At 38.3% G+C, this 25,765-nt stretch overlaps 1 protein-coding gene across 10 annotated transcripts in view; it reads right to left on the minus strand.

The window, feature by feature from the left end:
- Positions 1–878: 878 nt before the first annotated feature.
- Positions 879–25,765, minus strand: part of FUT8 (fucosyltransferase 8) — a 344,473-nt gene continuing 319,586 nt past the window's right edge. For all 10 annotated transcript variants that reach the window (XM_009211741.3, XM_017961257.2, XM_021941313.2 and 7 more), the window contains 4 exons: positions 21,063–21,309; positions 18,739–18,915; positions 9,464–9,614; positions 879–2,019 (listed from right to left, as the gene is read on the minus strand). In XM_009211741.3, the coding sequence (XP_009210005.3) occupies positions 1,702–2,019; positions 9,464–9,614; positions 18,739–18,915; positions 21,063–21,309 (893 nt within the window). In that variant the 3' untranslated portion in view covers positions 879–1,701. The remainder of the gene's footprint in view (positions 2,020–9,463; positions 9,615–18,738; positions 18,916–21,062; positions 21,310–25,765) is intronic.

Raw genomic sequence — 25,765 nt, forward strand, 5'->3', positions numbered from 1 at the left:
TTGGAGATTGTTTCAAATGACTTTTATTTGTACCAAAACTAAATGGAAAATTGCTTGCTGACACTGTAGGAAGTTAATTTCTTTTTTCTTTGGGAGGCTTGACTTGAGAAAAAGAATTTAGTTAAATTTGGTGGTGAGATTTTATATACAGTATTTTCATTTGGTGAAGATATGAAGGCCAGGACTAACAGTTTCTGCCTAGGATCCCTGATATTTAACATCAAGCCTGAAAGTTGTTCCTACAAAGATATTTTTCTTTTAGAATATAGTAACTCCTGCCAGGCCTCTGTAGGAGGCAGGCTACATACAATAAGGAGGTGTTTTTATGAGGACAAAAGTGATGTTCAGAGACAAAACATCAAAGTCTTATTTTCTGAAGTGATTCTAACATGGAAGTATTTGGAAGAGATAATCCCAAGACTCAATCCATTGTGGGTCTCCCACTGGTCCCTCTTCTCCCTTGGTCACCAGGTTCTACATACTATGAGACATATACTTCAGAAACAGCCAGTTTCCCAGTGCCTAAGACACCTGGTACTCTCAAAAGCAGGGCATGATAGGCCAGGGCAGAAATTGGTTCCTAGATAAAACAGGACCCTACTCACAAAAAGCGATAATAAATACATTAAGAAAGACTATCAAACAAACCTGTAATCGTTTTAGAAATGGAGGTGATAGCTTCTCTGGGAGCAAGGAGTTATGATTATTTCACTCAATTAAAACAATGTCCAAAATAAGAGAATGAAAGCTCCCAAAGAGTGTTCTTAGCAATTTTGTAATGAGTACCAATGAAAATTGGTTTTCAGTATTAAAATCGACCAATGTCTCTGAGTTAAGAATTAGTTACTATATCAGAAACAGGAAAAAAACAAAGTAAATAAGCTGAAAAACTAAAAAGCTCCTCTTTTTATCACAGTTCTTCCACATAAGGCTGATCATCATAACATCCAATGATACAAAATTCTAGAAACTTTACAAAATTCCTTTTTAAAATTTATTTTTTGTTATCAAAGAGAATGTCCAGAAACATTGAGTACTAAAGAATTTGTTCATGGCATTGTTTTACAAAATTTTCTAATGGAGAGTGAATATTTTATTTTCCGATGTATTCTTCACTTATTAATGATGAGGTCAATGAACTGATGCAATTATTTTAAAAAAAAAACAAAACCAGATAACCTTATAAAGGAAAAAAACAAAAACAAAAACAAAACCAAACGTCCATCCTCATTCTGAATCTGTTGACCGGAGTGAATGCAGTGGTCACAATACCACCACCAAATAAGAATCAACTTCGTCAGAGTAAGGAGCTGTTCAGGTCTTCTCAATAGTTCACATAGGTCTCTCAGATATAGGCACCATGTTTTAAGTCTCACACAAAATGTCTGTGTCACTTAAATTACACAATATGGCAGTGTTTGTCTTATGGGGACACATTGAAAGAAAGGGACAAAGTAGAAAACAACCTGTTTGCATGTTATATGTGAGTACATTATTGTACTGTGCATGGGTTTGAGGGCATTGCAGCCCTTGTTAAAGAGGAATTCCACCAACTGAAGCCTCTGTCAGTTCCCAGCTGCTCTTGGTGCTGAGGGTATCTACTCATATAACCTTATTGTGTTAGATCAGAGCCCTCTTCATCTACAGTTTGGCTCAAATGGTTTGAACTGAGTTTGGTTGTTTATCTCTTCCATCTGAGCTTTATTTCTCAGCCTCAGGATATGTGGGGTACTTGACCGTTTCTATCTTCTCTCGAACTTTGTAGGAGGGATATAGGCCCGTCCTTCCCAGTTTTCTGTTGACACCTTTAGAATAGCCATCCCAGTGATTTCCAGCCACACCAATGATATCACCAGGTTCCATGGGAATTTCATCTGCAGTTCGAGGTTGGTGAGCATAAATGGCAATTTGGTTGTGGGCATTCTGGCCCCCAAAATAGTAGATGTCATCTAAAGAATGGAAGTTTGCAGAGGCATCAGGATGTAGTGTTTGCATAATTTCATAAGCAACTCGACAGACCTTTGGAAAGAATTTAAAAAAAATTGTTAGTATATAAACGCTCTCCTTTCCTTCACAGCAATCTAAAAGCCCTTGGCCAAAAGGATGGGGAGTAAGAAGTTGAAAAGTAGGTGGATTCTAGCCACAAGCTTTCAGTCCATTTGCTCTCAGAAGATGGTACAAGTCATTCTTCATCTCTGTGTCTGGATCCTTTTTCAAATTTAAAAAAAAAAAAAAAAACCCACGAAAGATTATTACAATTAAAATCTCTCTCTCTATAGTACAAAATAATTTAAGAATATGAATTAGTTAATTTTATCAAACATTTATTAAGAGCTACACACACGTGGTCCAAGCTAGGCACTCATGATACCAAAATGAGTAAGACATAGTTTGTGCCCTTAAAGAATTTGAAGTTTAGGATTAGGATAAAAAAAAACTTAACACAAATGCTGATGGTCCCTTTCCTTCATATACTGTTAATCAATCACACATTCTCATCTGATAATTAGACAGTATTTTTAATTTTGCAGATAGGCAACTAAAACACAAGGAGATTAAGTGATTTGTGCAAATTTCAGTGACAGAATTTCAACTAGATATAGAACCAAAATAATAAAAACTTTGCTTTCAGATTTAGTACTTCAACAAAGGTTATATTGGCAACATTTTACAATTGAGATCATTGGTAGAATACTGAGACTATAATAAAATAGGGATCAAAAAGATTTGGAACTTTTGAACTTCAAATTCAGCCAAAGGCTCATAGAAGGCAAGCAAAATTAAGAGGGACTCAGGAAAAGAAGAAACTAAATAATTAAAGCAGCTCCAATAATAGCAAACTACAGTAACAATGATAGACGCTAATATTTACTGAGATTTTGCTGTCAGACATTGTTTTTAGATATTATCTAATGTAATTAGATTCCTTTCAGCATCCCCATAAAATTCTATCATTATGTTCATTTTACAGATGTCAAAGCGAAGTTAAGGCATTGCTTAAGGTTATACTGATAAGTGGTAGATTCAGGTTGGAACCCAGGCAGTCTGCATATACCTGTAACCGCTATATATATTTTCTCTTGTAAATCTTATTCTCCATGTTCATATTGTAACAGCAGAAAGATATAGCATAAGACCAAAGACAGCCTTGGGTAAACCTGACAGTCTTTTCAGGGTGTCTTCACCCACTCTTCAGTCATCCCTAGCCAGGAATGCAGGACCTTGTGTTACTCTTAGGATGACCACAACCTCTACTGTGACAATCAGCCGTGATGTGTTTCCTCCTCTCCACTCTTAAATGTCTTACTCTCATAAAAACAGTATCGCAACCCGTCCCACACCCTTAGAGACCTGTTTCTTCTGGGGATAATCCTAATAATTAGTGTATATTTTGCTATCAAGAGTTGTTCATGTGTTAACTTTGATGGATAATGCAACTGTTTTATTAAAACAAAGAAATAACTATTATAATAATAGCAGAGATTTCAGACACTAATAATGAGGTGGCCCATTATAAAAATGACAAATGTGACTGTAGGCCTCTGCAAGCATACCAGTGCCACACAGGTGTGGCCCTTTATTTTTCTCGTAAGAATGACTGCTAAGGATAGCAGCTGAGCTTAATGAGCACTAATTATGTCCCAGGCAGTGTTATAATAGTGTGCTCTTCCCTCACCTTGTCTCAACTCATTTAACTATTATGACAAATCTGTGAAGTACTATTATTATTCATATTTTACAGATGAAGAAGCTAAGCCACAGAAAGATTAAATTTCAAAAAATAAAAATAAAAATCCAAAAGGAACTAGTTAATGGCAGAGCCGCAATTAGAACTCTTTCAGGCTCTTGAGTATATATTCCCTTAGGATAAACACCTAGAACAATGCCTGCCACATAGTAGGTGCTCAATGAGTATCTGTTGAATGAATATTGCTCCAGGCATAGTATCAGCCCAGTAATGGAGACGTAAGTCCATGGGTGATATTTAACCCTTAAGATCCACATAGAACATTAAGAGGAAGTAATTTTAAAACTGCCTATATCAACCATAGGGCAATTTACTGCAAAAGGCTAAAAAGATTACTATAGTGTTAATGTTTGCATTTAGTCACTCTATACTTCTCTTCTTTCCTTACCTACCACATGGTTTACAAGTTCAAATCACATGGTAGGTAAATGAAGGTCCATACTCAGGTTTGATGCTTGACAGGTGGCATGACTGACAGCAGTCTATGGTTTGCAAAGCAGAGGCTGGCTACATGTAGTATGTTTAACTTTATTCTGTGTTGACATGGCACTGCATCATTTTTAGTACATCGTAAAGCACAGAGTAATGGGTAACAGCAAAAATCCTGCCAAAGGATAAAACAGATATGACTGTATTAAAAAAAAAATTTAAAAAGAGGGAGGAATCCATTAGTCTGAATTTCATCCCTTAGAAGTAGCCTGAGTTTACATAAGCCTCCAAAGCTTTCTCAGAGTAGATGCGATCTTATTTTTGTCAAAACAGATAAGGGCAGGAGGATCTCCTAGTGTGAGAAGTTGGAAGTGGCTGAGAGATCTGTGCACTTTTCCTGTAAACCACTTTGTTTTACTACAGAATAAGAGAATAAGAACCAGGTCTTTTCTTTGTTGTGAGAAATGCCAGAAGGATTAATGCAGTAACAGCTGCACTGTACAGCACTCAGCATTGTAAGCTAGATAGAGCCCCTGTGGATGCAAATACTTTTCTTGTCTTCTGCTCTAGGAAGTAGTCACAGAGTTCACACCTTGGGATTTCACCCTGTGCTTTCCTCCATGGTACTCTCAACAGGTATCCACTGTTGTTTCATGAGCCACATCTCAATGGAAATTCCAATCCCGAGCCTTCTGTCTGGAATAGTTAACGTAGTTTTCGGTTTTGCCCTCTGGGCTTCCAAAACCTGATTCAAAGTGTAACAAGGGGAGTAGAGTTGCATGCGGACTTGGAATGAGACCACAGAGAGGCTCATAAGAGTACTGTAATAATTGCCATAAAGGGAGGTGTCATGGGGGAAAAAAGTGATTTTGTATTATGATGACTTTCAATGGCTGAAACTACTGAGTAATGTTCACTGCTCTTTAAACAATGTCTTTAACCAATGTCTTTAACAATGTTAGTCTTTAAAGTGAGCACCTGCAACCATTTTTGTAAGTCAGATTTCAGAATAAAAATTGATCCCAGAACCTGATAAGCAATATTTTCAGAAAACCTTTCTGATACTGTGCCTATCTACAGCTGGGCTGTCAACTGCTGTTATTCTCGAACTATAAATTCTTTGCTTCAGATTTAAGATTCAAATAAGAAAATAAGTGACAAATGACATGCTTTGCACATAGGCGATTTCCAGTAACACAGAATAGGATTAATGTATTTGGTAGAATGTTTTAGAATATGGTTGCATAGCTTTCAAAATTCACTTGATGCACTTGAAAAAATGCTAATATCGTCTCCAATTTTCATATTAAATCCTGAGGACTGTGCTATTCAATTTATGAGGCTTTTAGGACAAACTTGGCTTTGAGAAACAGATCTGATGAAGGAATTCAGAAAGCTAAGAGCAATAATCGTAACAAAATTAGAGAGCAGAGCCACAGTGTTGGCTTTTAAAAACTTTTCATTGAAGAAGAGAGAATTCCCCTACCTCACTTAAGGACATAAAAGAAAGATTAGAAGCCTGAGACTGAGGGAGATGGGCATAAAAATTTCTGAGAAATCTCAATTAAGGTGCCATGACAGTTTTGCCTGCAGTTTTCCAAACACGTAGCCTTGCATTTTTCCTTCTAGTATGGCATTTCATTCCTGCGGTATTGTCTACAATAGCTCATGGTCAACAGGTCAACTCTTTCCCACTACTGTTATACGGTATTCCTCAAAGGATAGTGTATAGGAGACAGAAAGTTTACATGAGTAAAACTTAAAGATTGTCAAAGAATTATGAAGGAGATATTTAACTTGTATCACTTCCTAACATCTCTTGGCACATGAAATAATCATCGAAGAAAGTTGAGAGTTGGTTATCCATGTTTTTATTCTGGGCTGAACATATTCTCAATGTTTATCTTTTGTCACTCTTCTGGATGTATGGCTTTAGTCTTCCTCCATTTTCCAGAATGCTTATGACATATATAGGAAAGTCTGAAAATTAATTTCACTAAGGTCAACACACACACATTTACTTTAAATACTAGGTCTTCATTCACCTTTTGGGAATGAAGAACTTTTGTTTCTGAAAAATCACATCATATGGCAATATTCTCTTTCAATAAGCTAAACAAAATGAAGTTGAGGTGGTACACTGGCCCAGAGAAATGTACATGCTGAATGTTAACAGTTCCTCTTCTTTACGGACCCTAAGCATTGCCCATGACCACAAGTAGAGCTAATGGAGTCCTTGAAGAGCTCGTTTCATGCTCCTTCTAAAATGTGAGAGCATTTGAAATGAAAGCCATGTGAAATGAAGAAAGCCATGTCTGAAATGAAGCCATGTGAAAAAGAGCTGCAAAATAAATACTATAGAGTCTAACAGGCAGAGATATTCCTATAAGTATTCATATATATAATAATAGCAGCTAATGTGTTTAATACTGTATTGCTAGGTACTATTCACAGTGCTTTACTTTTTATAACTTTTTATAACTCCTTAATCCTCACAAAAACTCTATACTATAGGTACTATTATTTTTTCACATGTAGAAAAATAAACCAGTTAAGAGATACGCTAAGTAATTTGTTCAAGGACACACAGCCACTAATTGGTCAAAGTTGGACTCAAACACAGATATCCCGACTCTATACCACAGGTTGTCTCTTTCTTGCTCTGTGATCAGTGGTCAATGGTTTGGCATTTTATCCCATCAGTGACTTTTTCTCACCCTCTATTGGCAATGACGACAAGATATTTCTAGGGCATTTTCAAACAATTCCAATTTTGGTTTTGGTAAGGGAATCTATATAATAATCCTGCAAACAATTTCATTCACACTACAAAAACATTAAACTTTACTAAATACTTCTGTACTAAAAATATCTGAAAAAAATCCTGAGGTAAGCCCAAAGATTTATCACTGAATATGGAATTATTCTACAGTTTCAAATGCTACAGTGGTTAGTCATCAAATAAGGTACATGATAAGGAGGTAATCACATTAGGCAAACTGCTACTCACTATAAAAATGGAAGGTATTTTTACTGTTAAACTTTTATTGTGAACCCTAACATAAAATATTTTGAGTTATTCAAGTCTATTTTGGGTTATGAAATATTATTTTAATTTTGCTTAGGTTCAAATGAGTGAAATTATTTTGGGCAAACTTTGACTGCCAAGAGTTTTTAGGAACAACATGATATATAAGTATGAGCCTTATTCCTTTGGATACAGAAAGTCTTCTCAGCACCACTCCTACTTCATATGAATTGCTTCTCTGGACCCAAGGTCTGAATACACTGAGGTCGACATTATGCATAAAACCAAACAAAGTAATAGAACAATATTCTCCTCAATCCTAGACAGAATTCTACCATCATAAAGTGACAGAGATCCTGATTTCTAGGTCAAAATTGGAGTTATGAGGATCCAAAATTCTAAAGTACAACTTCAAAAAGGAAAAAAAAGAGTAAAGAAAAAAATTTTCTATTCCAGAATAAGCCTAATGGTATTACTAAGGAGGGTTGGAAGAAGAAAAGCAAAACATGAGTACAATCCTGTAAGTCTCAGTGCCTGCCTACATGTGAGATTGGTAAACATTTAGACATGTGTAAATTTATTTAATTTTAGAATCTTGTGACTAGAACAGTGACTCTCAACCAGGGCAATTTTGCTCCATAGGGGACATCTGGCAATGTCTGGAGACATTTTTGGTTGTCATAATTTGAAGTGAGGGTCTTACTGGCCAGGGAGGCTGCTAAATATCCTACAATGCACAATATGGCTCCTCACAACAAAGAATTATCGGGTCTAAAATAGTGCCTTGGTTAAGAAACCTGGACTAGAGGAGTTGACTTCAGGCAGGCCTAAAATCCAGGCCTACAGAGAAGGTGGCATACCTGGGGAAGTGACTCTTGATTCACTCATTCTAACAATAAGCATCAAGAATGTTTGGAGGTTGTTACCAGTTACATGTACCTGTTGATCAGGCAGATGCATAGTCAAGACTCTCAAAAACAGTTGGAAGGAATCAAGAAGTTATAAACCTTGCACCTTTCTTGCAATAAGAATGGAAATGAGAGTTTCTTAAAAGATAGGATCCGCACCCCAATTAGGGAGAAACATCAATAGTGGATGCCTTCATGGGAACTTGAAGACATTTTCCCTTCTGATTAAGATTGCTGCTGTGTGTTCTGTGCAGCTATCTTTGGGTAGTAAGTTGTGTTCTTATTCCATATTAAAGGAATCTGTAACCTTTGCCTGGCTAGGTATCTTTCCAAAAATCATATCACCATCCCATGACAATGTATATTGTCATATAATAAGAAAGTATCCATTTCCTTTTACTCTCCGAAGTATACTCTCGTAAAAATGATGTGGCTTTCCTTTTTTCACATTTTCTTTTCTCTGCCTCTTCTCGACATTTAAGCATACACTTATCTTATACCAATTTGTATGTTCTGTTAATTATTCTCTAGTTATTTCATGTGTTTATTTTGCTTATTAGATTCTGGACCAGGGCAAGAACTGTATCTTCAATCTCCTTTGAAATCTCCTCTGCATCTAGTATAATTTTGAGTGTATTTAACAGCTGGTTGAATGAACTAACCAATAATATGTGTATAAATGAGAGAACAGAATAAAATCCACTATAAATATTGTTATTCTGATATTCCACAGGGCATATAAAGCTGGTTGGACCCTCATAAAAACACATACACCACACCCATAAAATATAATCATCTGCAACAATTAAATTCAAACAATGATTGTGATATTGTGTTTCTTAAATTTAACATACAGTTTCTCACTTGGTAGAAATGTAGTAGAACTTGAAAGGGAATTACATTTACTCTCTTTTCTATAAAGCAATCAACTGAGGCAAAATTCAGGACATTTAAGCCTCTCAGTATCAGTGCACTAATGTGTAGAAATGGATGGATTCTGGTTACATATTGACTATATGCAAAATTAGAAAGTATTAAGTAAGCTTAATTACTTGTTGTTTCTGTTAAATGCTGTGAACAAGCCAAGTACTTTAAACAACTCCAGTAACTGGCTTCAGTGGAGATGTAGTCAGCCATTACTTGCAAACAACTAAATATTCAGTGCACATGAATGGGTATTTTATGGGATCTTTTCATTCTTCCACAAAAGGGATCATTACTGAGTATCAGAAAAATTGTACCTGAGTCACAATAATGAACATTAACAATACACAGACACACAAATAATTTTTCTGACTCCTATACAACCAAAAAGTATTGGTTATTTTAAAATGCCCTACTGACACTTACCTGGGATGAAAAAGTACACACTAGGAAGTCTGCCTGAGAGAGAAAATGTATATCCAGGATTACTCCACGAAGTGAATTTTCTGTGTATCGGTTGTGCAGTCCAGCTGACCAGGAAATAGAGTTATCACTAATAAATTCATAATTGGGGTACCTGAAAAAATAAATTAATTTATAGATGGTCATAGATACCACACAGTATCCTATCAGAAGGTAGACTTGCTGCTTGGACTAAGAGCTTTCTAACAGAAAGGAGACCTTTAATTATGGCATTTAACAGTATAGTTGATGAGACATCTTTGAAGTCCATCAGTGGGGCAGAAACCATTCTGGAATGCCCTGTATGTTAAACTTTATTGGCATATCATATAAAACACATACACACATCAAAATGTCCTTTATCAACTCATGAAATAGTCGAAAATTGAAATCTCCTTTTTCTTTTTGTAATGAGTGACTTTTAAGAGTTTATTCAAACTTTTTTCATATTTGGTCACTGAGCTTTTCCTTTAGAATATAAATGTTGTGATAAAACCTCATTAAAATTTTTAATTTAGAATTTTTGATCATTCAGATTTGGATTAGACTTTGTAAATGTCTTCTTCATTGACATTACAAGCTAATAATAAAAAGAAGAGACGAATATTTTAAAAATTTGTGAGAACTAACAGTCTCCCTTAACCTGCATCCTTCTTGAAGAATCATCTACTCTTACCTAATGACAGTAATAGCCCATTCTAGTATTTATGGAAGCAAATTCCATAGATGCCCACCAAGTCATATTTTGGTAGTCTTGCTAGAGATAGAGTGTGTGTTTAAAAGTATTCATATAGGATGTCTTTTGAAGAGAATCTGGAATATAATAGAGGAGGAATAAATATTTTCTGGAGGAATAATAGTTCCTATATAGAAACCCTGAAGCATCAGGAGTCAGTTTACATGTTTGTCTTTCAAACAGTATTCCAAAAAAGGTTAGGACCATGAGTTTTTTTTTTCTCTGCATCACAGCATCTAGCACTCCACACAATGCTGTGTGAATAAATACATGAACAAGTGAGTGCTACCTATGCCTGGGACTTTCCCTAATCCCCTAAGAGCTGTTTCAGTTTCTCTTCATTTCATGGCCACCAAGGAGCTTTCCCTCATTGCCTCTGTAATAATGATTGTAAAGGCAAAGTCTCTGAGCACTGTTTCAGACTGCTATTCAGTGTTCAAATCCATTTGGCCTCATTATTTTTGACAGTTTGCCCTCTTCAGCTCAAAATCAAGGAGATGAAGAAAATGTCACATTTGTTCTGAAAAGAAAACAACCAGAAATAGTTTTAATGTGATTCTTGTGAAGCTGCATACCCAGGCATGGAGCAGAAACAACAACAAAGAAATATGAAATGCTAGAGGGAGAAAGAAAGGGGGAAACTGATAAAACCAGTACAGGTTTTATCCTTGAATAAAGACTAACTTTGTCAGCATGGTTTAGATGTTCAGTGAAACAAAGGAGTGATCAATTTACCAAGAAGTAACACTAACATTAATGGTCTTCCTAACTAAAAGAGCCCTCTCTGGAACCAAATCAAAAGGGTACCTATGGCTGCGTGTGGTGGCTCATCCCAGAACTTTGGGAGGCTGAGGCAGGCAGACTGCTTGAGCTCAGGAGTTTGAGACCAGCCTGGGCAACACAGTGAAACCTCATCACTATTAAAATAAAAAAATTAAAAAAAAAAAAGGTATCTAAGCTCCTCAGGCCCATCTCTACATGCAAAAGAATTCTCAGGCCTATCGCTATGGCTTCATAAATGATACCTAAGTGTAAAACAAAACAAAACACACACAAACAAAACAGTAAATAATGGAAGAAGGAAACTTTACACCTTTCATAATGAGCATGAAACTTTTTGCACAAACATGCTTCTTGTCTTTTGCCCTCAAGTATGTCAGTGGAGGAATTCTTCTACCCTGAGGTTTCAGATTCTAGGAATTTTTTTTTTCTACTGTATAAAAATTTATTTTTATATCATCCACGAAGGACTAGCTTCCAGTTATAAACTAATATCTGGTGTTGTCTTCTGAAATCCTTCCCTTGACTGAGGAAGATACTTCTCTTTGTGACTTCACCGTACCTGGTACGTAAACTCCTTCAGGAGACTTATCTAACTATACTGTAATTATGTGTTACATGTATATTGTCTACCTGTTGGTTACTCCCTGAGATAAGGAGCCACACATTATATTTTGACTTTGTATTCCTAGTGCTCTGTGCTGTGTCCAGCATATTATAGGAGTTCAACAAAATAGTGAACAAATATACCACTCATTGCTGATTCTTCATTTCACAGGGCAACCAAATACTTTACAAAAAACTTTTAACAAATGACAAGAACATTTCAATGTATCTACTTTTAGAAAGAACTCATCCAGCATTTTAAAAATAAAGAATAAACTCAATTTGTAAATATTTTACCTGGGAGACTTTTAAAGGCTTGTTTTTCTTCCTGGTTTAACCCCATCCCTAATCTCCACAATCCTTAGAATGCAATATTGGGTAGCCAACTTTAATAGTTCTTATTTCTTTGACTGTCAATGATTCTGTGATTCAAACACTGTAATACTGAACTACTTAAGAGATTGCCACAATAGCAATGGCTGCCACAGTCACTGGGATGCTGGTGGTAAAATCTTGTGGATGAACTCAATTTTTTTTTTTGAGATGGAGTCTCACTCTGTTGCCCAGACTGGAGTACAGTGGCACCATCTTGGCTCACTGCAACCTCTGCCTCCCGCGTTCACACCATTCTCCTGCCTCAGCCTCCTGAGTAGCTGGGACCACAGGCGCCCACCACCATGCCTGGCTAATTTTTTGTACTTTTAGTAGAGTTGGGGTTTTACCATGTTAGCCAGGATGGTCTCGACCTCCTGACCTAGTGATCCGCCCACCTCAGCCTCCCAAAGTGCTGGGATTACAGGCATCAGCCACTGCGCCCGGCCAAACTCAATCTTAACATGGAGAAATCTGAAGTGTAATACCAAGCCACAAAGCATTAACTAAGCATCTTCACACAGAAGCTATATGCATAAAGCTAATTTTAACCCCTTTTCAAAGAATAAGCAACACAGAAAATGGATTCTCCTCTGACTGTGTGAACACTATACATCATTTAAGTTTAATTTTTCATCTCTTCACCCTCTTAAAGCAGAAAAGTCTTACAATGATTACCTTGCACACTATATACTTTGTTAATAGATTAATTCATGCTTTTGGTCTCCTAAAACAATGGCAGAAGTTTTATGATTTGCTTAGGTATCAAAACCAATCCTGAGTGGTTTAAAGTAGAATTAAATCAGAGTAGAAAAACATTTAAGTAAAAGAGTAAATAAAAAAACCCCATCATTTAAATCCCCAAGAAATGACTCAAGTCGAAAATAAAAATAAAAGGATTTACAAAGAGAAAAAAATTACGCATAAAAGGCTACTAGTATATTTATAACAGAATATGGAGAAAATTGCTGCCTGGACCACCACTGGGAGGGGAGTTACAGCTGTTGGCTACAAGGAGGAAATTCTGGTTTTACTACTCGTGCAGTTCAAGTAGATACTGCCAACTGTACTATAAGGGTTGTTTGGTATAAAACTGTCATGCTGTGCTATGGATCAAAGCTGTAAAATGTTTATATCTAGTCGAGTGTGGTGGCATGTGCCTATAGTCCCAGCTACTTAGGTGGCTGAGGTGGGAGGATCATTGAGCCCAGGAGGTCAAGGCTGCAGTGAGCTGAGATTGCGCTACTGCACTTCAACCTGGACCCTGTATTAAAAAAAAAAAAAATGTTTATACTCTTGCATCTAAATACTTCCAAGTCCAGAAATCTAAGGAAATAATGTGGATAATTTTAGGCATATGTCATAGCATTACTTGTAAGAATGAAACATTGGAAATAACCTGACTGCCGAATATTCGGAGAATGGTTGGTCAAAAAGCAATGACATATCCGTACAACGTATATGTATGTAGTCATTAAAAAAGATGTGGCTGGGCGCAGTGGCTCATGCCTATAATCCCAGCATTTTGGGAGGCCGAGGTGGGCGGATCACCTGAGGTCGGGAGTTCGAGACCAGCCTGACCAACATGGAGAAACCCCGTCTCTACTAAAAATACAAAATTAGCCAGGAGTGGTGCCACATGCCTGTAATCCCAGCTACTAAGGAGGCTGAGGCAGGAGAATCGCTTGAACCTGGAGGGCAGAGATTTCAGTGAACCGATATCACGCCATGGCACTCCAGCCTGGACAACAAGAGTGAAACTCTGTCTCAAAAAAAAAAAAGATGTTTAGGCTGGGCATGGTAGCTCACGTCAGTAATCCCAGCACTTTGGAGGACAAGGTGGGAGGACTGCTTGAGCCCAGGAGGTCGAGACCAGCCTCAGCAACATGTGATCCTGTCTCTACCCACAAAAAATTAGCTGGGCGTGATGACACATGCCAATGGTCCCAGCTACTCGGGAAGCTGAGGAAGGAGGATCTCTTGAGCCCAGGAGGTTGAGGCTGCAGTGAGCCACGCTTGCACCAATGCACTCCAGCCTGAGTGACAAAGCAAAAAAAACTAAACAAACAAACAAAAAAGATGTTTACAATGACTGTTTTAGCAACCTTGCAGAATGGATCTATTGCTGTATTAAGTGAAAAGGGTTTATATTATAAAGAATTCAATTAACTACAGTAATGCTCCAGTTAACAACGAGGATATGTTCTGAGAAATACATCATTAGGCAATGTTATCACCACGCGAACATCATAGAGTGTATTTACAAAAACCTGGATGGCACAGCCAACTATACCACACCTAAGCTATACATATATACCCACCTAGAATATATGGAATGCTTATTGCTCCCAAGCTACAAACCTGTACAGCATGTTATTATAGTGAATACTGAGGGTACCTGTAACACAATGGTAACTATTTGTGTATCTAAACATAGAAAAGGTACAGTAAAAGTACAGTTTTATAATCTGTGGGACCACCATCACACAGGTGCTTCATCACTGACTGAAATGTGGTACATGACTGTATTAAAAAATGAGACTACATAAATGGGATTGAGGATAATACTTTTTCCTTGCTTTGATAATGATATGGTTTGGCTGGGTCCCCAAACCTTGCCTGTGCTGTTCTCATGATAGTGAATAAGTCTTACGAGATTCGATGGTTTTAAAAACAGGAGTTTCCCTGAACAAGCTCTCTTCTCTTGTCTGCCACCACGTAAGTCACGCCTTTCACCTTCCATCACGATTGTGAGGCCTCCCCAGCTCTGTGCAACTGTAAAGTCCATTAAACCTCTTTCTTTTGTAAATTGCCCAGTCTTGAGTATGTCTTAATTAGCAGTGTGAAAATGGACTAATAGGGTAAATTGGTACAAGAATTGGAGTGCTGCTGAAAAGATAACTGAAAATGTGGAAGTGACTTTGGAATTGGGTAACAGGCAGAGGGTGGAACAGTTTGGAGGGCTCAGAAGAAGACAGGAAAATGTGGGAAAGTTTGGAACTTCCTAGTGACTTGTTGAATGGCTTTGCCCAAAATGCTGATAGTGATATGGACAATAAAGTCCAGCTGAGGTGGTCTCAGATGGAGATGAGGAACTGGAACAAAGGTGACTCTCGTTATGTTTCAGCAAAAAGACTGGCAGCATTTTGTCCCTGCCCTAGAGATCTGTGGAACTTTGAACTTGACAGAGATGATTTAGGGTATCTGGATTATAGGTATCTAAGCAGCAAAGATTTCAAGAGGTGACTTGGGTGCTGTTAAAGGCATTCAGTTTTCTAAGGGGAGCAGAGCATAAAAGTTTGGAAAATTTGCAGCCTGACAATATGACAGAAAAGAAAATCCCATTTTCTAAGGAGAAATTCAAGCCAGCTGCAGAAACTTGCACAAGTCATGAGGAGCTGAGTGTTAATCACCAATACAACGGGAAAAATGTCTCCAGGACATGTCAGAGACCTTTGCAGCAGTCCCTCACATCAGATGCCCAGATGTTTAGGAGGAAAAAATGATTCTGTGGGCTGGGCCCAGGGTCCCTCTGCTGTGTTCAGTCTAGGGACCTGGTACCCGTGTCCCAGCTGCTTCTGTCATGATAAAAAGGCACTAAAGTACAGCTCAGGATATTGCTTCAGAGGGTGGAAGCCCCAAGCCTTGGCAGCTTCCATGTGGTGTTGGGCCTGTGGGTGTACAGGAGTCAGGAACTGAGGTTTGGGAATCTCTGCCTGGATTTCAGAGGATGCATAAAAACACCTGGATGCCCACACAGAAGTTTGCTGCAGGAATGGGGCTCTCATGGAGAACTTCTGCTACGGCAGTGCAGAAGTGAAATGTGGGGTCAAAGCCTCCACACAGAGTCCCCACTGGGGCACCACCTAGTGGAGCTGTTAGAAGAGGGCCACCGTCCTCCAGACCCCAGAATGGTAGATCCACCAACAGCTTGCACCATGCACCTGGAAAAGCCGCAGACACTTAGTGACAGCCCATGAAAGCAGCGGGGAGGGGGTTATACACTGCAAAGCCATAGGGGTGGAGTTGCCCAAGGCCAAGGGAGCACACCTCTTGCATCAGTGTGACCTGTATGTGAGACATAGAGTCAAAGGAGATCATTTTGCAGCTTTAAGATTTGACTGCCCCACTGGATTTCGGAATTGCATGGGGCCCGTAGCCTCTTTGTTTTGGCCAATTTCTCTCTTTTGGAATGGGTGTATTTATCCAATGCCTGTATCCCCACTGTATACAGGAAGTAACTAACTTGCTTTTGATTTTATAGGCTCATAGGTGGAAGGGACTTGCCTTGTCTTGAATGACACTTTGGACTGTGGACTTTTGAGTTAATGCTTAAATGAGTTAAGACTTTGGGGGACTGTTGTAAAAGTATGACTGGTTTTGAAATGTGAGGACATGAGATTTGGGAGTGGCCAGGGGTAGAATGATATGGTTTGGCTGTGTCTCCACTCAAATCTCATCTTGAGTTCTCAGGTGTTGTGGGAGGGACCCAGTGGGAGGTAACTGAATCATGGGGGCAAACCTTTCCCCTGGTGTTCTCGTGATAGTGAATCACAAGATCTAATGGTTTTAAAAATGGGAGTTTCCCAGCACAAGCTCTCTTCTCTTGTCTGCTGCCATGTAAGACATGCCTTTCACCTTCTACCATGATTGTGAGTGCCCCCCCGCCCCACCAGGGATGTGGAACTGTAAGTCCATTAAACCTCTTCCTTTTGTAAATTGCCCATTCTGGGGCATGTCTTTATCAGCAGCATGAAAATGAATAGGGTATTTACCAACTTGCATATTTTTAAGTGAGCATGAATTAATTTGCTCACCAAGAAAACATGAAAAAAAGCTTGTGATGCATTCAAGAACAAGTGAAAGAGCAGACAAAATTAGTATCTTTTTCTTCAACCAAGCTACAAATTCAGTTTGGTGTTTTAAATTGAAGAAACATGGCAAACCATACTTTTTTTAAAATTGTGTTTTGTGCCCAAATGTTCATTTAATCCCTCTTACATTAACTCATTCGTATGCCTGGCTGATTATTTGCCCTTTGTTTACATATATACATATCTCAGTGTGTGTGCGCGCATGCACGCATGCACGCATGTGTATGGTAGTTGTGTATACGTGCTCAAGAGAGGGAGCCTTGAACAAAAAAGGCAATTTGCTTCAGGTTCATTTGGATTCTTCAGAGGTAGAAAAAGGATTTAAATTATTATCTAATGACTTAGATTAATACCTGCATTACAGTCCTCATTCTAAATTTATTTATTTTCCTCACTCCCATTTGAAACATGGGGGACAATAAATACATTAATTAAATAGCCAAAAAGCTTAAATGATTAATTGTTAATGTTTCCAAACTGATGGGATTGAAATCAACACTATTTAATATTTACTGGGCATTTAACTACAGCTAGGTATTATATCCAAAGTACTTATAATCTAATGAAGGAGACAGAAGTAAGCAAGTGCTAAACACTACAACAGAGGACTGCACAGAGTGGGGGACACAGGCCAGTCAAGGGTTCAGGGATGACTTCTGGAGGAGATAGTATTGGAGCAGAACTAAGACTAGAATTTTCTTCTCCTTAATTTCCTACTTTCACATACATTTAATACATCCTTCATTTATTGATAGTAAATAAAGACCAACTCCAGGTTTACTCAGATCCTATAAGAAGTATCCAATTAGGATTTGTGCTTTATCTGTGTGTTTTCAGAATACCCCATGTTAACCCTGTAATAGTGTTACTCACACTGTAGGGTAATTGCTTATTCCCCTATTAGATTTGGGAATTCCTTGACAGCAGGGAATATCTTGTTTATTATGAAATCCCCAGCACCCAGCACAGTGCCTGAAATACAGGCAAGCTCAAAAAATAATTGTTACTGTTCCATACATACTAGTAGTCTTTATTCCTCAACTTACAAAACTTACTTTTTGATTCCTTACCTTTCTTTAGTATAACTTTCAAATTCCAGAAATTATTATGAGACAAAACTCTACATACGTGTTCAGTTGCCTGTAATTGTTAATAAAGACAGTGAAATCAAAACGGTAAGCACCTGGTTTTATTGCTAACAGTCTGTATAGCTGGCTAGTGTTACTGACTGAATGTTTACATTTGCATAAACTCCTATGTTGAATCCCTAACCCCAATGTGATGGTGTTTGGAAATAGGACCATTGAGAAATAATTAGGCTTAGATGAGGTCATGAGAGTGGGGCCCTCATGAGATTAGTGTCCTTATACGTAGAGACATCAGAACACTTCCTCTCCTGGTCACAGAGCACAGACTGAAATAGTGGCTGCTTACAAGCCAAGAGAAAATGAAATCTACCTTGCCAGCATCTTGATCTTGAACCTCCCAGCCCCAGAACAGGGAGAAATAAATTTCTGTAATTTAAGCCACTCAGTCTATGTTATTTGTTATGATAGCTCCAACAGACTAATGAAGATTTTAGTACCAAGAAGTAGGGTGATACTTTTAATGATGATAATGATTATTGCTGGTGACAATACATAAGTCAGTGGTCCAGTTCATTTTAGACTTCTAATAAGGCATTATTGGATATGGCTAATAAAAATGCTTTGATTAGACTGACAGTTATACAAGTATATAGTCACTTGAATTTTTAAAACCCTAATAATTAGCAATAATAATATACAAAAATTACAAGTCATGGGAAGTAAGAATTCTTTTAAACTGAAAGAGACAGCCCCACTCTAGAATCACCAGTTGGTCTAACTTACTTTGTTTTTGCCTCCTTTAATAAAGAAGGGTCATCTGTGGCCAAATACACTCTTTTTTTGTCCACTTGCATTCTGCGTGCAAGAAGCTGAAAATGTTCTTCAACATGCACCATGTACTCTTCAATGGGATGGAAGGCAGCTTCTGTTCCCACTTTGTCCGTGCGTCTGACGTGGACTCTGGGGGAGAAATTCAGATTCTGCTGGTAATGTACTGACACTGGGTGCTTTCAGGGTACTTAATTTATACCCCTACTTATGGTGGCATTATATGCATTTTTAACAGATTTTTCTTTCATTTTAACCATTAGAAAAAGTAAAACACATAGTATTTTAAAAACTCAAAAATACATATTCTAAATATATTTGCAGGCTAAATAATACAAGTGGAATTAGAAAGTAAGTAAAGCCTTTGAAGAATGATTTCTTATAGAGAAAATAATTCATATCTTAGGAATAAATGGGAGATTCCAGAGTTGCATTTCATACTAGGCAGCAACCAGCTGTCTGGAAAAAAACTGAATATAACTTAAGATTTTTGTTACCAGGATGATACCAGGATTCACAGCTGTTACTAAAGAACATTAGAGATATTATTTGTAAAGTTCTGATGCCAAGGGTTTTCCTCTTTATTTTACCCTGTAGAGTCACCATAACCGCCAGCTTGTAGAACTTAAAGTTGTCCCAGGAAAACACTGACCTGGATGAACTTTTATAGCACCGTTAAGACCGGCAAACCTTTTAATATTTTAAGTAAATGAAGCCGATTCCAGCCCTTCTGTTGTGGGCATAATGAATTTCCTTTCTCTGTTTTTCACCATATCAAATGAGTGCAGATACTGATTTCATCTGTCATATTTAAGAAAAGTCCCAAAACTGTAAAATTGGGGAAACAGATTCACACTGCCCTGTACTGAATAAGGCACTGACTCCCACAGTATTCTCTCTCCTCCCATCTTAGTGTTTCCAAAGTCACTTTTTTTTTTTTTTAAAGACAAGGTCTTGCTCTGTGGCACACATTTTCAGAACATTTTCAGCAGTAGCGTGATTACGGCTTACTCCAATCTCTGTCTCCCAGGCTCAAGTGATCCTCCCACCTCAGCCTCCTGAACAGCTGGGACTACAGGCATGTGCCACCATGCCTGACTAATTTTTGCTTTTTTTTTTTTTTTTTTTTGATATTGATGGGGTTTCAACCATGTTGCCTAGGTTGAGTTTTCTCAAACTTCTGGGCTCAAGTGATCCACCTGCCTCAGCCTCCCAAAGTGTTGTGATTATAGGCATGAGCCACTATGCATGGCCCCAAAGTAATATTAATAGAAATAAAAATAACACTTTATTTTCATAAATTAAAAGATCCTCCTGAAATCTTGCCTTCCCCACCCCACAAATTACTAAATCACTATTCATATGTAGAAAAAGGTAGATTTACATGCCTTTAGGTCACAGTATATGGGTATGCCTTAGGCCAAGCCTAAGGCCAGTTTTTTATTATGAATCTGGAGTGAAGGTTTGATTTCACTAGAGTTACTCTGCCATCTTCATGGCTATTCTTTGCTTTGCATTCCAGACTATAACCCAGATGTGGATAAAATCATATGGACATCTATTCTATCATCTTTTCCTTCCCACATCCTTCATAATCACCCTTTCTCTGGGGAAACTGGAATTGTTCAGTGTGCTCTACAGAGATGAAGTGGGCAGAACAAATGATTCCACTGAATTTCAATCAAAAGTTACATGAGAAGAAATACGATTTGATATTCTGACTTCAGATGTACCTTCTTTAGGTCTAACACTTACAATGGGGTCAATAACTTCTCTACATACGAAGACTAAGACACAAGGAAAGATGTGGGGTGGGAAATATGAAAATAAAAATAAAAAGAAGCTGGACATGGTGGTACATGCCTGCAGAACCAGCTATTATACTTGGGAGGCTGAGGTAGGAGGATCACTGGAGCCCAGGGTGGTCAAGGCTGCAGTGAGCCACTACACTTCAGCCTGGGTGACAAGAGTGAGACCCTATCTCAAAAATAACAACAACAAAAGCCAAAAGAGAGCTGTGATAAGAGGAGAAAGAAGCAAAGGAAGAAGAGCACTGGAGACAGTAATAGAGCACTACCAAGAAACTTTCTCAGCTATTCTAAGTAAACAAACAAACAAAAAGAATAGTCTCCATGTGCCCTTAGGATAGCTCTAGAACCTCTGTTCTTTGGTGGGACTATAAAAATTGAACCATATATTGTAAAATTCACAATATGTTGTAAAGATACATAACCCTAACTACTACGTATCACAGTTTGAAGAAAAAATCAGATTCTTACCCAATAACTGGATGTTTGAAGCCAAGCTTCTTGGTGGCTTCTTCTATTTCTTTTTCTAGCCAAGGCTGTGGGCGGATCAAGTATTTGACAAACTGAGACACCCACCACACTGCAGGGTCACCATGCACTCGTATAAGTCGATCTGCGAGGTCTTCTGGTACAGCCAAGGGTAAATATGGAGGACGGGGATGAAGACTGTCTACAATAGGAAGCTCGACCACTTGAACATTTTTGTCCTTCACTTCACCTGACAATATCAAAACATATAATTGTTACTACATGGTATTTCTTATACATCTACCATTCAACAAGAACTTATTCTGAGTGCTTTCATCCTCATAGCAACTCTAAAGAAGTATAATCTTCACTTTACAAAAGAAGTTAAATAACTTGCTCAAAATACCAGAGCAAAAGTGACGGAGGTGAATTTCACATGCAGATTAGTCTACCGCTCAAGTCTCTGGTCTTTTCTAAAAATTTCTATCATAACATGCTATCATATCAACACCTCAAGGTATCTAGAACTCAAAGTTATCTCATCAAAGAATAACAGTAGACACAGCCAGCTAGCAAAGTTCTGTTTTTTATTATTGTTTTGGAATTAGAAAATAAAGTGTTCTCAAAGCTTCTAGCTTTTCATTACAGCAAATTGCTCTTGCATTACTTTCATGACAGAACACAATGACTCTGGAAACACCTGAAGATTATAATTAAAACCCAATCATCTATATCTTTTAAAGAAAAAAATTAGATAATCCTAAAGTCTTTTTTTTTTTTTTTTTTAAATCTATTGGAGGGAGATGAAGCAAGATGGCTGAATAGAAGCCTCAACCAATCGCTGCCCCCACCACAGAACACCAAATTTAACAACTATCTACACAAAAAAGCACCTTCACAAGAACCAAAAATCAGGTGAGTGATCACAGTACCTGGTTTTAACTTCGTATTGCTGAAAGAAGCACTGAAGAGAGTAGGAAAGACAGTTTTGGATTGTCTATGCCACCCCTTCCCCACCCCCATGCAGTGGCCATGTGGTGCAAAGAATCTGTGTGCTTGGGGGAGGGAGAGTGCAGTGATTGTGGGACTTTGCACTGGAACTCAGTGTTGCCATGTCACAGCAGAAAGCAACACCAGGCCAACTGGCAAGCAACACCCAGGCCATTAGCAAAGAACTCAGCCAATGCCCATGGACGGAGAATTTAGATGTACCCTCGCCAGAGGAGAAATGTCCATCCCAGCGGTTGGAGCCTGTGTTTCAACAAGCCTCACCACTATAGGCTAAAGTGTCCTGGGGCCCTAAATAAACTTGAAAAGCAGTCTAGGACACAGGAACTGCAATTTCTAGGCAAGTTTTAGTGCTGGGCTGGGCTCGAAAGCCATTAGACCTACGGGGCATGTAACCTAGTGAGACACCAGCTGAGGTGGCCAAGGCAGTGCTTATGCCACCCTTTCCCTAATCTAAGACAGCACAGTTCACAGCTCCAAAAGAGACTCCTTCCTTCTACTTGAGCAGTGGAGAGGGAAGAGTAGAGGACTTTATCTTGCAACTTGGATACCAGTTCAGCCACAATGGAACAGAGCACCAAGTGGGCTCTTGGGGGTCCCTGATTCCAGGCCTTGGCTCTTGTAGGGCATTCCTGGACGTGCCTGGGCCAGAGGGGAGCCTAATGCCCTGAAGGGCAAGTCCCAGGCCTGGCAGCATTCACCACAAGCTGACTGAAGAGCCCTTGGGCCTTAAGTGAACATGAGCAATAGCCTGGCAATAATCCCTGTGGGCCTGCAGTGGCCACAGGGAGAGACTCTTTTGCCTATGAAAAGAGGAGTGAAAAGTGGGAAGCACTTTGTCTTGTGGTTTGGGTGCCAGCTCAGCTGCAGGAGAACAGAGGACCAGGTAGGGTTCTAAGGTTACCAACTCCAGATGCTGGTTCCCAGATGTCATCTCTGGACCTGCCAGGGGCCCAGGGGAACTCGCTGTCCTAAAGCGATGGATAAAAGCCTAACTGGCTTTGCCACCTGCTCATTGTAGAGCCCTAGAACTTTGGGCCAACACAGGAGGTAGCCAGGTAGTGGTTACACTGGGCCTTGGGTGAGATCCAGTGCTACGCTGGTTTCAGGTCTGACCTAGTGCAGTTCCAGTGATGACAGCCACAAAAGTGCTTGTGTCACCACTCCCCCAGCTACAAGAGGCTTAGAGCACAGAATCAGAGACTCCATTTGTCTGGGACAACGTAAGGTAAGAGAATAAGAGTCTCTGCCTGGTAATCCAGAGAATTCTTCTAGACCTTATCTAAGACCACCAAGGTAGTACCTCTGCAAGTCTGTAAGAACCACAGCATTACTGGGCTTGGAGTGCCCCCAAATGTAGATATGGCTACAATGACCAAAATCGGATCACAACACCCAATTCCCTTCAAATACCTGGAAAGCCTTCCCAAGACAGGTACAAAAAAGGCCAGATTGTGAAGACTACAATAAATACCTTCAATGCCCAGACACCAATGAACATCCACAAGCATCAGGACCATCCAGGAAAACATGACCTTAAGAAACAAACTAAATAAGGGACCAGGGACTAGAAATCCTGAGGAGACAGAGAGGTATGTGACCTTTCAGACAGAGAATTCAAGAGAGCTATTTTGAGGAAATACAAAGAAGTTCAAGATAACACAAAGAAGGAATTCAGAATCCTATCAGATAAAGTTAACAAAGAGGATGAAACAATTAAAAGGAATCAAGCAGAAATTCTGGAGTTGAAAAATGCAACTGACATACTGAGGCTCTTAATAAAAGTCAACAAGCAGAAGAAAGAATTGGTAAGCTTAAAGACAGCCTATTTGAAAATACACTGTCAACAGAGACAAAAGAAAAAAGAATGAAAAACAATGAAGCATGCCTATAAGATCTAAATAATAGTTTCAAAAGGGCAAATCTAACAGTTATTGGCCTTAAGGAGGAGGCAGAGAGAGATAGGAACAGAACGTTTATTCAAAGGGATAATAACAGAGAACATCCCAATTCTAGATAAAGATATCAATATTCAAGTACAAGAAAGTTATACATCAACCAGAGTTAATCCAAAGAAGACTACCATTCAAGGCATTTAATAACCAAACTTCCAAAGGTCAAGGATGATGAAAGGATCCTAAAAGCAGCAAAATAAATAAATAAATAAATAACATACCATGGAGCTCCAATATGTCTGACGGCAGACTTTTTAGTGGAAACATTACAGGCCAGAAGAGAGTGGTATGACATAAACTACTGAGGGAAAAATTTTACCCTAGAATAGTATATCCAGTGAAAATATCCTTCAAGCTTTAAGAAGAAATAAAGACTTTCCCAGACAAACAAAAAAATGAGACATTTCATCAACATCAGACCTGTTCTACAAGAAATGCTAAAGGGAATACTTCAATTTTAAAGAAAAAAGATGTTATTGGGCAACTAAAAAATGATCTGAAGGTACAAAACTCACTGGTAATACTAAGTACACAAAAAAAACCACATAATATTACAACACTGTAATTGTGATATGTAACCTATTGATATCTTAAGTAAAAGACTAAAAGATGAACTAATCAAAAATAACTACAGCAACTTTTCAAGACATACTTGGTACCGTAAGATATAAATAGAAATAACAGAAAGGTAAAAAGTTGGGGGGACAAAGTACAGAGTATTTGTTAGACTTCTTTTCGATTGCATGTTTGTTTACCCAATCAGTGCCAAACTGTCATCAGTTTAAAATAACGAGCTATAAGTTATTTGCAAGCCTCATAACCTTAAATAAAAAAACATACAATGAATACACAAAAAATAAAAAGCAAGAAATTAAAACATACCACCAGAGAAAATCACCTTCACTAAAAGGAAAATAGAAAGGAAGGAAAGAAGGAAGAGAAGACCACAAAACAACCGGAAAACAAGTAACAAAATGGCAGGAGTAAGACCTTACTTATTAATAATAACACTGAATGTAAACAAGCTGAATTCTCTAATCAAAAGACATAGAGTGGCTGAATAGATAAGAAACACAAAATTCAATGACCTGTTACCTACAAGAAACATACTTCACCTATAAAGACACGTGGACTAAAAATAAAGGGATGGAAAAAGATATTTCACGCCAATGAAAACCAAAAAAGAGCAGGAGTGGCTATAAATATAACAGATAAAATAGATTTCAAGAAAAAAACTACAAAAAGGGACAAAGAAGGTCATTATATAATGATAAAGGCATCAATTCATCAAGAGGATATAATTGTAAATATATATGTACTCAACATTGGAGCACCCAGATACATAAAGCAAATATTATTACAGCTAACGAGAGAGGTAGACCCCAATACAGTAATAGCTGGAGATTTCAACATCCCACTTTCAGAACTGGACAGACAGAAAATCCACAAAGAAACATCAGACTTAATCTGTACCACAAACCAAATGGACCTAATAAATACTTATAGAACATTTCATCCAATGGCTGCAGAATACACATTCTTCTCCTCGGCACATAGATAGTATGACAAGGACAGACCATAAATTAGGTCACAAAACAAGTCTTAAAACATTCAGAAAATTGAAATACTATCAAGTTGTTTTTTTTTTTTTTTGAGACAGGGTCTCACTCTTGCCCAGGCTGGAGTACAGTGGTGTGACCTCAGCTCACTGCAGCCTCTGCCTCCCAGGCTCAAGTGATCCTC

Source organism: Papio anubis, chromosome 7 (genome assembly GCF_008728515.1).
Source record: "Papio anubis isolate 15944 chromosome 7, Panubis1.0, whole genome shotgun sequence".
Taxonomy (NCBI): Eukaryota; Metazoa; Chordata; class Mammalia; order Primates; family Cercopithecidae; genus Papio; species Papio anubis.